Raw genomic sequence first — 14,334 nt, forward strand, 5'->3', positions numbered from 1 at the left:
CGTAAATAACTCCGGATGAACAGACCAATAGAAATGCTCTAAAACTGCCTGTAGAAACTCTTCTATACCAATTGACATCTGACATAATGCTGCCTTAAAGCTTGTGGATTTCTCATCAGAAATCTCATCAGAGACTTTTACACAAATCTTTGGAGTCTTTGCAGCTGATGTTCATGTTGTTATTAAAGCAAAAGGGGAACGCCACCAAATACTGATACATTCTAAAAGTCTCAAACATTTTAAGGATCAAATGTTTTATGTTGATAATTTAATTATTAATATTTTAATGGAACACTTGTTTTTTTGAACCCACAGTACACATATAGCACACACATATATACAGTGTGACTGTGCATTGCAGGAAAATATCAAATTGTGATCATATAATACAATCGTAGTGTTAAAGAAAAACTAACTACTGTGAAAATCTTTAGTAATTTAGTACATTCTTTAGTTTACACTATACAGATATTTCTCTCTACAGAAATGTTGGAATTGACTATGTACAATGAAACCGCCAGTTAAGTGCTTCTTTAGTAGACAGGAAAAGAGTGAATATTAAAATGAGCTCAACTGTCATGTAATGAATATGTAATAATTATAGATATTAAAATTACCCTCATTTTAAATAGTAGGTCACTTAAAAGCAATGACAACAGCAATAAGAAATCCTACATGATCAGGACAGTGGCAGTCATGCAGAACTTGCAATGATTTCCCAAGAAGAAAAAAGAAGAACAAGCTTGCATCTGTCATGGTGGCAGAAGTGTGGACAGACTAGTTGAGGCACATTCTGTTCATTCTGGTTCAGAGAGAACACGCCCGGCTCATCAGAGTGAAGGCACAGGTTCCTCACCAGCACACACTCCACATCCACAGCTACCAGGATCTCGCCAAGCTTTTCAGGTGCCCAGCAAAAAAGTTCCTGCAGCCTGACTGAGAGACCCAGCTGCAGAGTTTGAACAGGCCGATCGTCATTTAGGGTTTGCGCACGTGAAACACCTTCTTCAGGTAAGAAGAACACACTGCTGGATTTGCTCTGCTGGGGTGAGATCACACAGTGCAAACACAATCAGTGCACCTGTGCTAGTTTAGAAACGTCGGATGTTGAAGGTTGTGTTGTAGGTGAACATCAGCTTCTATTACAAGCAACAAAGTAAAGACTACAGACCTATATATACATGTGTCCACAGTCAACAAAGTGAAGTATGTTAATTGTGTTTCTTTGGGTTTTTTTGCGATAAACATGCTTCTACATTTGAATATATCCATTGTAAATCTTAAAATTAAATGTTTATTATTACCAAATAATAAATGTTTTTTTTTCTCTCTGTAACAACAGTAAACTGTAATAAAAAATGGTTATTGATTGATTGTGTCATTTATATTTGGAGGGTGTAGTTTACATTCTCTTCATTTTGAAGAATGTCTCTTCTTCTATGCACTCTTACAAAAATGCTGTAATAGTCAATCATATAATCACAATCATGTAATAATCAAAAATCTAAATCAAAAATCACCTTTAAGTTCAACATTTTAATTGTTTAAATTTTACATAAAAATTGAGCTTACATTTCTTTTTCTTTATAAGGATTAGATAGTTGTACTAGACCCATTACACAAATGTTCTTTTCAGAGCCTGTTTAAAAACATTTTACCTACAGAATAACAGAAATCCAAATAGCGGCTATATATACTGTGTGTGTGTGTGTATATATATATATAGTATTTTTTTTTAAACATTTTTTACAAGGAGAATTACACTGATTTTTCTTTTTTTATGTATAACCAAATGATTAAGATATAAACAAAGCTGTTCAGTGTTGTTTGGGTTGAAATGATCCATTCTAGAGAAACTTGCCAAGTCACAGTTGTTCACACTAGTGAACTTAATGCTTTAAAAGCTACATCACATAAAAGCATTACATTAAATGGTTCCAAATATGTTGCCTAAAGCCTGACACACTGATTTACAATAGTTTTCCAAAGAATTTTCAAAATCCATTCATGGTGGAGATGCAAAATAGTCCCGAGAGGGGGCTGAACACTATTTTACCATTACCAACTTTACATATAAAAAAAAATAAAAATGACAAATACACCAACTTTCCTCTGTGTTGTGACACTGCGACCCCTGCTGAATGAACCATTTCACACCAGATTATTCAGAGAGATGCTGTTTTCAGCTTAGCCACAAAATGTTTATGAAATTTGACAAAACAAAATGTGGATTTCCTCTTGAAGTGTGGCAGCACGTGAGACTAGCTTATTTAATTGCAACCTAAAGCTCTACTTAACTGATTAGATTCTAGAAAGTAAGGTGATAACTTGAATAGCACTGAAAAGACCAAAAGGGATTATAAATGTTCACTGATTAAATTTTTTTTGTTGTTGCACAGTCTCAGAAATGGAGCAGGAAGGAGAAAGCCCGGTGGCTGGGAAGGCTGAACAGCAGTCCGGCAGTCTCTTGTACACCTACTTCCAGGGAGACATTAACAGCATGGTGGATGCACATTTCTCCAGAGCCTTGAGCAAAGTTACTAAACCGAAAGGGGATATAAGTAAAAGCAAGAGAATCCGCAAGTCAGCCAAAACCGGTAACTTCCCTCTAAATATCCTAACAAAACAATACAAGCGTCAGTGTTTATGGACGGCATCACCGTAACTCTAGAGAATGGGCTATAGTAAATGTGATCTGAAGTTCAGAATGATTAAATGCAAGTTGTGAAGAAACTCTCCTCCACTGTGTTGCAGAGCAGCCAGCCTCCAGCAACTGGGACGTGCAGTCACCTCCACACTTCGGACACGCGTACGCTCCAGGACGGATCCAGTTTGGCAGACGTGAGAAGCCACAGATGAACCCTCATCTGCCACCAATCCCTCCCGCAGAGAGCTCCACCATATGGCCTGGTGGTCCCCGGCAGGGTGCAAGCTTGGTGCTGCCTCCCATGGTGTACCCCTCTGCTGCGTCTGCCAAGGGGTTGGTGGTGCCTGATCAACAGTACAGTAATTCCCTAATAAGCCTGCTCCACAGCGACCGCCCTGATCTGGGCACCGTCATGGTATCGTCCCCCAAACAGGAGTTCATTCCAGGCTGGACGAGGCATCCAGGATTTGGAGATCAGATGACGCCCCATCACAGCCTTGACTCCGGTACAGGAATTCATATTTCATACATAGCTTCTCGGGTCTTGTGCTGTCCACTGTAAAATGTACTGCACTGGAGTGCGTTCAGCTATCATAGAGCTTCACTAACACTTTTATAGCACTTAACACCTTAAATAACTCAAAAACAAAAATGCTCTTTGGGGCAGTGCCATCAAAGAACCACTCTGGGTTCCCTTTCACTTCAAATTTTCAAACAGCTGGCAACTGAAAGAAAACCAAGAGTTTTAGGAAGTATAACGGCCTACACTTCTTTTTGCTCACTTTCATTAACATATAACTTGCACATCATGGTCAGTATATATGGCCGTGGGAAACATCCAGGACTTTTTAGGCCAATAAAAAATATATAAATAGTTTTTTTAATAGAATATTTGAGCTTGTTGTCTCTGAAACTGGTTGAATACAGTAACTTATGTTATCTAGTTTGGGCTAAAAACTTAACAGTTAACATCTTTGAAGGTCCAACAGAAAAAAATCCAACCAGTTTTAAACAGGGAGATACAGCCAACGAGTTCTCCTGTGCTTAGAAGTTTGAGTGCTAGACTAAAAGGCCTTACATCTTACAAAACACATCACTCTAGGCCTTGTAGGAGTCTTAGACATGTCACTGACTGTGAATACAACCGGTAGTCTAACCAGATTTCACATTTATCATAGTCAACTGATATTCTAATTAGGCCTTGATCATTATTTATCCAGAAGCTGATAATGTCTAATCTGCAGTTTTCTTGGAGTGGGTTAGATTCATATATTTTATCAGGCTGTCAGTTAAGCTTTGTTCATTTACATGCAGTTTAGCTTTAAGTACCACAGTGATTGAAACTTTAATCTGCATATTCTTGCACAGTCATCACATTATCACATTGTCATCTGCGGCTGCACACACACAGGATTAAAATAGAGCAGCTACTAAAATGGTGTTCATTAACACATAGTAGAGTAACTGTATGTAAAATAGTTATTATCAATGAAATACAGACCTAAAATGACTTAGGATTTATTTATTTACTTTTTGTGTGTTTGAACAACTTCATGTTCATGTGTGACCAAACACCAGCATGATGCATGTCAAACCAGCATGACTGGGCAAGTAATCTGAACCTATATGTAAATGTTATTTTTACTTCAGGGAGAAAATGACTGAAGCAGCAAAAACCTAAGTAAGGGTTCAAAAGTGATCGGTCAAAAAACGACTTGAACTTTGTAGTACATGTGGCATCAGCATAGGAAGTGAAGTGAAGGCACTGTTCTTTTCTCTTTTTTTAAGGTTTTTGTTGTAATAGTTCAATTTAATAATGCTGAATATCCTTAAGGGAAATACAAAACCAATACAAATCCATTAAAACTGCACTTATGTAGACCTACATCCAAATAAGTGACCAGATACTACCCACATTTAAGTTTAGTCTCCAAAACACATGCTCAAATTTCCATTTTATACACCCTTAAACAAAAGGGATCTTTAAAGGTTCTTTATAAAAGCATTAACACTTAAAATAAACATTTAAATACATTGTTTAATTCATTTTTTCCTGTGATGGAAAACCTGTTGTACGTGGTTTGTTAGAGGTAGATGGTTCTACATAGTACCACACTTTTGCTTTTGTTATAGAACCTTTTTTAAAGATTATACTCTTGAATTTATAGGCTTAAATTCTGTCACAAGCTCATTTCTCACAGCATTTGTCTGGTCTCTCTTGCAGGAATGCAAATGATAGACAAGAAGGATTTGTACTGGTATTAACGGAGGTCTCAGAGCGTGCTGTTGAAAAGACACTGCCTCCCACGAACAAGGAAATGCCACCTCTCTTTTAGCTTTTTACCCATTTAATGAGCTCAGAGGCTTGAACTGAGAGCTCCTACGCTGGTTGAGAAAGGTACATGTCTAGACTAACCTGTTCAGGAACTGGCTCTTCATGTAGTGCTACAGTACCGAAAGTAGTAAAGGACACCCCTCAGGCAACGTGGGGGAAACTGCAGGACTGTGTGTGGCTCCTCGGGCATGAATGAAGGCAGAACATTTCAAAAGACTTTTTCAAAACAACAGCAAGCAGCCCTGAAGGTGCAACACAGTTCATGGAACCAATCTTGAAGATGTTATGAGCCGTTTGGTTAGTATATAAAGCTCCAGTCACACTGCAAAAAAAATTATATCCTAAATGAAAGCAGCTTAAACTAATACAACTGAAGTTCTAACTTTTCCAACCAATTCCCAATTATTTCCCTTTTTTCAAATTTATTTTAAGCAATTTTATCATGAGAAATGATCATTGGCAGATTAATTTTGGTTTAAAAAATATGTGTTTAAAAAGTGAAATTATATGCAAGTGCAATAAAACTGTCTCACTTTAAATGACTAAAAATAGGTTGAATCATTCCGTAAAAACAGTCCTAAATTATATATTGAGGTATATTATTATACCTACATTAAAGATGCTTTCCTTTGCCAATATACCTATTTTTCCATTGTTTTCTATTATTTAGCAATAAATTGCATATAGTAACTATTATATTCAACATAGTATCTACATTCAACAATTAGCATCAATTTCATAGGCCCCACAATAGAACCCTGTGGGACTCCACAAGAAATGATAAACTAAAGGGTTATTAAATGATTCATAACAGTTTCTGCATTATGGTTAATAGCTGAATAATAAACCAAGCGGTTAAGGAACTTGCTATTCTACAATGACTAACTTATGACAGTATAACCACACCCACTCAAAAAAAAAACTACAAAATCGATGATTACATTTATTAGGATTTAATATGATTGGTGTATTTAATACATCAATAATTTAACAGGTGCCTGTTTGATGCTACTATATTTTTTGCAGTTCCCTTTTTTGCAAAAGTGTAAATCTTATGGGTGTTGTGAAAATGAAAGTAAGGCTCACAAACCTTTCGTACGCACGTAAAATTCTAAGACTGGATTGTATATTCTGCCAAAAGAGCATTAGAGCACATGTTAAGCACTACACTATGCTTGCTGTATAATGTATAAAATGATGCGGAAGATAATATGGTTATGGGGTAAAAATTAGAAGTGTATAGTTTCTGTCTGTAGAAATTATGTGTATGAGAAATGTCTGCATTGTTCTCTTATACCTACCTTTAATCCAAAATACTACCTTTGATGCTGTGTAATAATATGTAATAATATGTTGTTTTGTAGTATGCTGTATATGATGTAAACTGATATTAATGATTCTATCTTAATGTAAGACATACTCAGTAACACTGTAGAGGCTTTGCAGAGACTTACTTTGTCTTATTTTGTCTTTAACTAGTTACCTGAACTTTTCAGCTAATTATTGTAATTTGTTTTTTCAACTAATTTATTCATTTTTCTACTAATTTTAATATTCTAATTTTAAACCCAACCTCAATTCAATATGTAATAACCCAGACCCTATCAATTACCTCAACCCAAAACTTAAACTTCACCATAATCCTATCTCTGGCCTCAACTTCAGTTTAAAACCTAAACCTCACCTTAAACCTGACCCTAACCTTAACCAAGGCCAAGACCCCAATCCAATACCTAACCCCACCCTAAACTTAATTTAACTGCAACCCAACATCTTAACGTCACCATAACCCTAACCTTGAGCCAACACCTAAAAATCACCCTAATCCTAACCCTGACCATAACTCCAACCCAATACTTAACCTCAACCCAACACCAAAACTTTATCCTAACACCAACCCTTAAATCAACACAACACCTAAACCTCACCCTTACCCTACCACTGACCTTAACCTCAATCCAACACCTAAAAATCACCCTAATCCCAAACCCTGACCATAACTCCAACCCAATACTTAACCTCAACCCAACACCAAAACCTTATCCTAACACCAACCCTTAAATCAACACAACACCTAAACCTTACCCTTACCCTACCACTGACCCTAACCTCAATCCAACACCTAAAAATCACCCTAATCCCAAACCCTGACCACAACTCCAACCCAATACTTAACCTCAACCCAACACCAAAACCTTATCCTAACACCAACCCTTAAATCAACACAACACCTAAACCTTACCCTTACCCTACCACTGACCCTAACCTCAATCCAACACCTAAAAATCACCCTAATCCCAAACCCTGACCACAACTCCAACCCAATACTTAACCTCAACCCAACACCAAAACCTTATCCTAACACCAACTCTTAAATCTACCCAACACCTAAACCTTACCCTTACCCTACCACTGACCCTAACCTCAATCCAACACCTAAAAATCACCCTAATCCCAAACCCTGACCATAACTCCAACCCAATACTTAACCTCAACCCAACACCAAAACCTTATCCTAACACCAACTCTCAAATCTACCCAACACTTAAACCTCACCCTTACCCTAACACTAACCCTAATCTCAACCCAACACCTAAACCTCACCCTAATCTTAACTATGACGTCAACCAGAAACCTGAATCCTAAACTAGATCTTACCAGACCCCAATGCTGTTGAGCATCTGTAGATCGTCTTTAGAGTACTATACAAAAAAAAACAAAAACATCCTAAGCCTCTCAGGTAGAGTTCTGTGTAGTGTGTGAATGGCACGTGAAGTTGTTACAACATTGCCATCTAGTGACTGAAAGGCAGTGTGCATTCACTGTAATGTCAGTAAACTAAACTAAAAAAGCTGTAAAATCAAAGTGAGAAATCTTTTTTTGACACAGCAAGATAAACAAATGACCACAGAAAGAAATTTCAACAATAAACTCTGATACTCCCTCTGTTTCTCAATTAGGAACACCTAGGTCACAAACTGCATAAAGCTTGAGCAGAACGAGAGGTTAAAAGAAGTAGAATGAATGACAGTGAGATTTATAAAAGGTCACAGTGCTTTCAGATAGAGGTGCCTCTTTGTAAGGTTTGGTAAGAAGTTGGATGGTTGGATATGAATTCTGCATTAGAGCTGACGTCTTACTTCAAGCTAATTGTTATCTCTGCCATGCCATTTTCCACACCCCAGCATGAATCCAATTCAGAGCCACAGATGGAGGGACAGTCGCAGCCATACGTCTATGGATTATTGACATCCCTTGTGCTAATTTTAGCATTTCTCCCATCTGGTGTCATTCTATTCAAGCTCCTTTCCAAATAACAAAAAAAAAATTGATCCCCATGCTTACAACAAATGCACACACATGATTTCATATGCCCGTCTGCTCAGCATTTGTCATTGTTGTCAGTCTAATGAAAAAAAAAAAAACTGGGGTAATAATTTGCATAGAAATGTCTGTATTAGTTGCACATGCAGTGACTCACTGCTAAAAATAAAGTTGGACAACTAAATTGGATTGGTGTTGATTTCGGCTTTTTATTTTAAGGTAACAGGAACCGTTTAGTGGTCAGAGTTTAGAACCTCAGATCAGAAATTCAGATCAGCTAGTGCAATAAGCCAATAACCCCTCAAACAGCTTATTGCCCGCTGGTAGGATGAAAGTGTTATTTCTAACTTCTATTACCAGAGAATAGCCCCACCGGTTTGTACAGAAGTCCCTGTAGTTACTGAGTAATACACCTTAGTCTGTAATAAACCTTTCTGCCTTAAGGGGTTAATAAAGGTTCATCCCTTTATCGCAAAAAACACACCAGCAAGGAAGCCACATTTACTGATCCTCTGCTATACATTACAACAGAATAGTTCAAGGCTTATAATGCAGTGGTCAGTGCCCACGTGCCCACCTTTAATATGACGATACGGCCTGAACTGGACACTTTGAACACAAAATACAAATAAAATATATTCTGATTTCACCTCCAGTATGAGAAAATAGTTAAACCCAAACCCAGGAAAGCTTCTTTGCAGAGAAATGATGAAAAACAAGGCCTCAGCCGAGATCAACACATCCTGTAGGAATGCTGGGAAACACGGCTAATGTGGCTACACTGGTTTGAACTTAATTAAATCTAGTTCAACTAACTGAATTTAACGTGTAGTTCACAGAGCTTAGGAATATGAGCTTTTTGAAAAGACGTTGCATTGAGAAATGTAGAACAGTAAGTACATTTCTTATACACAATCATAATTTGATATATATATATATATATATATATATATATATATATATATATATATAATTATTTACTTATTTTACCATATATTTTCAAGTGTTTTTGACCACTGTTTACTTTGGCCTAGTAACATTTTTTTGAGTGTGGTTTATTAGTAATATTAGGTCACATGCTTGTAAATTCAGGCTAACAAGATATCAATGGTGTCAGTTTCACTCTCATCAGACCTTACAGATTATGAATGAAGGGGATCTCTTGTGATGGATTGTCTTATAGTTATATTAAGCTATGAGCTCACCGAAATAACTTAGTGGTGGGGCAAGAAGTCTTATAGAATATGCAGTACAACCAGTGTATCATGTGTGCTTAATATGTGTATACATTTCTAAATGGTTGTTTAATATTTGTTTATTTATTTGCAGAGTAACTAAACATTACCCAAGACAAGTAAACAGGATAAGGGTGAAGTTGAGAAGGACGAGAGAGAAATAGAGAACAAAAAACAAACAAACAAACACAAATTGTATAATTATTTACACAGTATTTGCTTTTATTAGCATATAACAACACAATATCAAAATGTGAAACATATTTAATATTTTTTCTTTTTGATGTTTTGGGGGTTTTTTTGCTGTGAAAATGTACATATGAACACGAAAACAGACACAGACATGCAGACACAAGCATACCTACACAGATAGCCCCATACACAGCACCGATGGGCAAGAAGACACCGGAGACAATGAGCCTGTACAGGTTCTTCAATCTTTTTAAAGGTTTGTCATAAGAGGTCCCTTGTAAACTGAAACTTAAACGAGCTCGATAAACTTTTTTGTTGACTCCTTCCCTGCCCCAGCGCAGCAGGTCGAACCCTCAAACTTCGATTCAGCACAGTCAGATATACAATTAATTTGATTACCTCAGAAAATATTTTAATGTATTAAAAAAGATACTAAACTGCTTCTGTAATCGAACTGGCTGTGGGATGCTGTTGTAAAAAAAAATACTTAAATACACACACATGACCACACAGATCTGTATTAAACCTAAATCTGTATTAAAGCGGTTATATGCAAAAACTGACATTCCTCTTACAGTTGGGGAGTGCAATTCACCTTTACACCACTGTCATCAAGACAAGTCGCATGTTGAACTCCCTCTTATGGCACATTTGGTGCATTTGAGAGACAAGTTGAGAGATACAGAACCAGCATCTGAAGTGAAAGAATTATGTGGACTGAAGCGGTAGAGTAATATTACATGATTTTACATGAATATGCAGCTCTGAATAAGCAGTTTTGAGACACTATTCTCTCTACTAAGAGTCTGTTTGCCATTATAATGATTTTGAGAGTGTATACTTATGCTACATTATGTTGCTTTAATGTCAAAATGTTGTAGTTTATGAGTAATAATTTAATTTTGATCATAAAAATGATATTCATTATTATTATAACTATATTATAACAGACCCATTCCCCCCAGAATTGGCAGACCCAGTCTTTAAGGTGCTGACCAAAACTAAGACCTGGGTGTGGTTTGAGCAGTCTGAAACAGCTTATATGTACAGAAAAGGTTGGGTGACTAGGCCCTGTTTATAAGCCCTGTAGTTCCAGTGTGCAACTACATGAGCAACATTTGGACACTAAACCATTCTTGGCTGATCAAATACATTAGGGGCAAGTGTAAAACTGTGTGAATTAGATTTATTTTGTGTAATTGTTTAAATTAAACCATTCCTGTGACTGTAACTCATTAGTAGAGTCTGAGGCCAGAAAGATGACACAGGTTTTGCTCTTGCTGTATGTGAAAGCAGACAGAAAGTGTATCATGACTCCTCTGGCATTTAAGTGGCCTAATAGATTCAACACCATCTGCTGCGCTCTCCCTCGCCCTGTCCAACTGAGCTTCCAGGCCCTCTTTATCCATAATACATCTCATTCAGGAACTGTCCTCAGAGCAGCCTCCAAGAACGCAGACCACAAAACTCAATTAGTCTCCTAGCCTATAGGAATGCCGTTCTTAAATGAGAAACGCTTCGTTTTTGTGACATTATGAAAGAATATTTCATAATAACCTTTAATGCCTGATGTCAGCCTGATGTCAGACAGAAAACTGTCCAATCAGTATTTTGATTCTCATTGTCTCTTTGGAAGATACAGCCAAGCAAGCTCTCCCATTGCCTAGACCTTCAGGAGTTGTACTACAGGCCATCCCTTATAATAACTGGCAGCATAATTAGAGAATGGTGGAGCAGCGGAATCAACTAATTTAGCTTATCAAATGTGCAAAAGATCAATCTTGGCCATTTCAGCTGGGGATTAGGACATTTCTCAAGCAGAAACCAATGCAAATTCAGTCACAGAACTGTCTCAAATCACTAATCCGGTAAATTAGTTTACTGCCATGCACAAACAAATATTTTTGCGCTTGGTCACTGTTTATATTTCCATGGTGGGTAAAATGTATTTAATGTGCCGTATTTGTGACTATTGAAGTAAGCTAGTAAAGTAAGCAGAGCACTGTCAAAACACAAAAGTTGTTAGTTCAGGGCTTAGTCAGCCTGTCTATTGTTTCACTATCACACTTTGGTCAAACTTTTTATGTAATTCTTCATCAGCAAGCCATGAATTCCATGTTGTAAGCATGTCTTTGTCTGAAGAAGACAACACAGACTTGAGCGAAATCTTCACACCCATTGTTACTGCCTGTAAGTAGCAGAATTTAGTCACTGGTTAGAAATGGAGAACGGCAGCGGCAACTCTGAGCTGAGGGGGAAAACCTAGAGCTTTTATCTTTTCTGATCTTAAACTTTCACTTTAAGATGAAGTAAGACATGGCGTTTCACTTCTTACTTCAGTGTTGCCATAGTGGAAACCTCTGGAGTCAACCTAAAATAAAACATCCTCCTACACCTAGACTTAACAAGCAACGGTGCTTATCCCCTGAAAGGTAGTCATTTCTGGTAAGAGAACATTTAGGCCTGTCTGAATGCTTCATTTGACAGATACTGTAACATGTTTTTAAGTGCAACCATGATCACACTGGTTCCACAATGCCTGAATACTGATTGTAGCTACAGAAAAAAACAATGGCAATCTATACAGCAGTTTAAAATTAGGCTTTTAGAAAATAAAACCTTTTAAATACATGTACATACATTTCCCAACAATCAAAAACAAACAAACACACATATTATTTTATTATATATGGTTCCCAATGATTTTAAAATGGATTACATATGTTTAAAAAATGTTTAGGAACTTTAAAACTGGAAAGTCATCATTAAATAATACCCATTAAATAAATTAAATGAAACAAATAAAAGAATGCACTGTCACTGGGTTTTAATATTTGGCTTATATGGTCACATGTTACTTGCTTGATTTAACAAGTTCCAATGAGGGGGACAAATAAAACAAATTATGTCAGCATACAGCATCGCAAATTACTTTGAAGGGTTTAAGTGGTTAGATGTTGTGGGTGTGGGTCCTGACAGATAGATAACAGTAATTGAACCCTCAGTGACTCAAGCATCAATTTTGCGAGGATGTCAATAAACACACTTTTGCTGAAATTTGTTGTTGTGATTTTTATTATTATTATTATTTCATGAATATGTATGCTGATACCATTACAATCAAGGACACCCAAACTAAAGATAAACTACAAATTAGGATTATCGTTTTGTGATGCAATGGTAAGGAAGGTAGGAAACAGTAAATCTGAGTAAACTGTCTCATTTCGGTTTGGCCTACACAGTCTACGCATCCTTCAAAGGATGTAGATGAATTGGGACACACCTAGCAAGTTCTTGGTAATTACTTGATGAGCTGAATCAGGTGTGCTGGGGTTGGAACTGGAGTAGGACCCATTGAGTGTAATGGAGTAAACAGGGCATAGCACAGAGCAAGGGTGTCAACAGGAGAGCACTGCTGTTTGACTTTGGGATACTATGAGGAATATTTCATTTGCTCACCACAAATGATGCTAGGATGTTTGATTTGGTCCACCAGTCATCCTAATTCCAGCCCCTCACCCAATGACAAAATACACACATCTTATACTACATATAAAATTGCACATAAAAGCTTCCTATAATTATGTTATAGTTATGTATAATTAGGTTTTTTTGTACATAATGGAGTTTTATGAAGGGCAGACTGGAAAACACAATCTGAAACCTACATACTTTCTTTAGCTGTAAACTGTTTTGTCTTTTTGGCCCTGGGCCCACCACAAACATTGCCTTTTGGCCCCCCAAAACAACAAGTTTGGGTATCACTGGTTTCGAGAGTTTTGGATTGTTGGATATGTAGGCCTAAATAGAGCATCATGCAAGTTTATAACACATGGTCTTTGAGGGATGAAAGAGATAATAGATAATGTTTAGGTTTATTTTGGTGCAACACAAAGTAATAAAAGAATTAGGGAGAAGGAAATTAGATTCATTTAGCCACACTGCGAGGACAGAGGTAAAAATGGACAAGCAGAATTTGGCTGCAGCTATGTATGAAGTTGCCTAGAAGCCAAATTTTAAGTAATATATTTTCTGTTCACAGGGAGTATTAACAACCCTTTAATAGACAGGTCATTAATAAATACCTAACCAGGTTCACAGGAATCAATTCATCTGCATGGCTGCACAGTTTAGTGTCTTACCAGCTGTAATAGCATGCTTGATTAAACTCATAATGATCAACTTCATCAAATTAATCAGGTAATGGCAGGGGAAACAGAAACTATGTAAGTACCCCTGCACAAAATAACAAAATAATTACAAGTTCATATTACTATTGGAGCTGCTTATTAGGAACTTGACTTCTGATTCATTTTATTATTCATGTAACTATAAGAGCTAACATATAGGTAATCAGATATCCACAGACAAGGAAAAAATACTACGGCCGTTCACCTCACATCAGCTTAAATAGTTAACATCTACCTAACTTCAGTAGAGTAGTTAATATTCACCTCACATCTGCTAAAGAAGTTAACATCTACCTAACTTTAGTAAGAGAAGTTAACATTTACCTAACTTCACCTAATGTAGTTAACATCTTCCTAACTTCAGTGGAGTAGTTAACATCCATCTCACATTCACTAGAGAGGTTAACGTCT

The 14,334-nt window shown here is 36.8% G+C and overlaps 1 protein-coding gene across 1 annotated transcript; it reads left to right on the forward strand.

Moving 5' to 3' along the window:
* Nucleotides 1–2,407: 2,407 nt before the first annotated feature.
* On the forward strand, nt 2,408–4,912 carry LOC140540525 (uncharacterized). Its single transcript, XM_072662851.1, has 3 exons — nt 2,408–2,597; nt 2,755–3,153; nt 4,872–4,912. Exons 1-3 carry the CDS (start codon nt 2,408–2,410, stop codon nt 4,910–4,912), a joined length of 630 nt encoding a protein of 209 aa, XP_072518952.1.
* The last annotated feature ends 9,422 nt before the right edge of the window (nt 4,913–14,334 follow it).

Source organism: Salminus brasiliensis, chromosome 19 (assembly GCF_030463535.1).
Source record: "Salminus brasiliensis chromosome 19, fSalBra1.hap2, whole genome shotgun sequence".
Taxonomy (NCBI): domain Eukaryota; kingdom Metazoa; phylum Chordata; class Actinopteri; order Characiformes; family Bryconidae; genus Salminus; species Salminus brasiliensis.

What these genes read in the sequence shown, in the direction of transcription:
- LOC140540525 (XM_072662851.1), top strand. Translation starts at nt 2,408, where the DNA reads ATGGAGCAGGAAGGAGAAAGCCCGGTGGCTGGGAAGGCTGAACAGCAG. An exon ending in CCGCAAGTCAGCCAAAACCG is followed by an intron (nt 2,598 to 2,754) that starts GTAACTTCCCTC and finishes ACTGTGTTGCAG; the next exon opens with AGCAGCCAGCCTCCAGCAAC. An exon ending in CCATCACAGCCTTGACTCCG is followed by an intron (nt 3,154 to 4,871) that starts GTACAGGAATTC and finishes TCTCTCTTGCAG; the next exon opens with GAATGCAAATGATAGACAAG.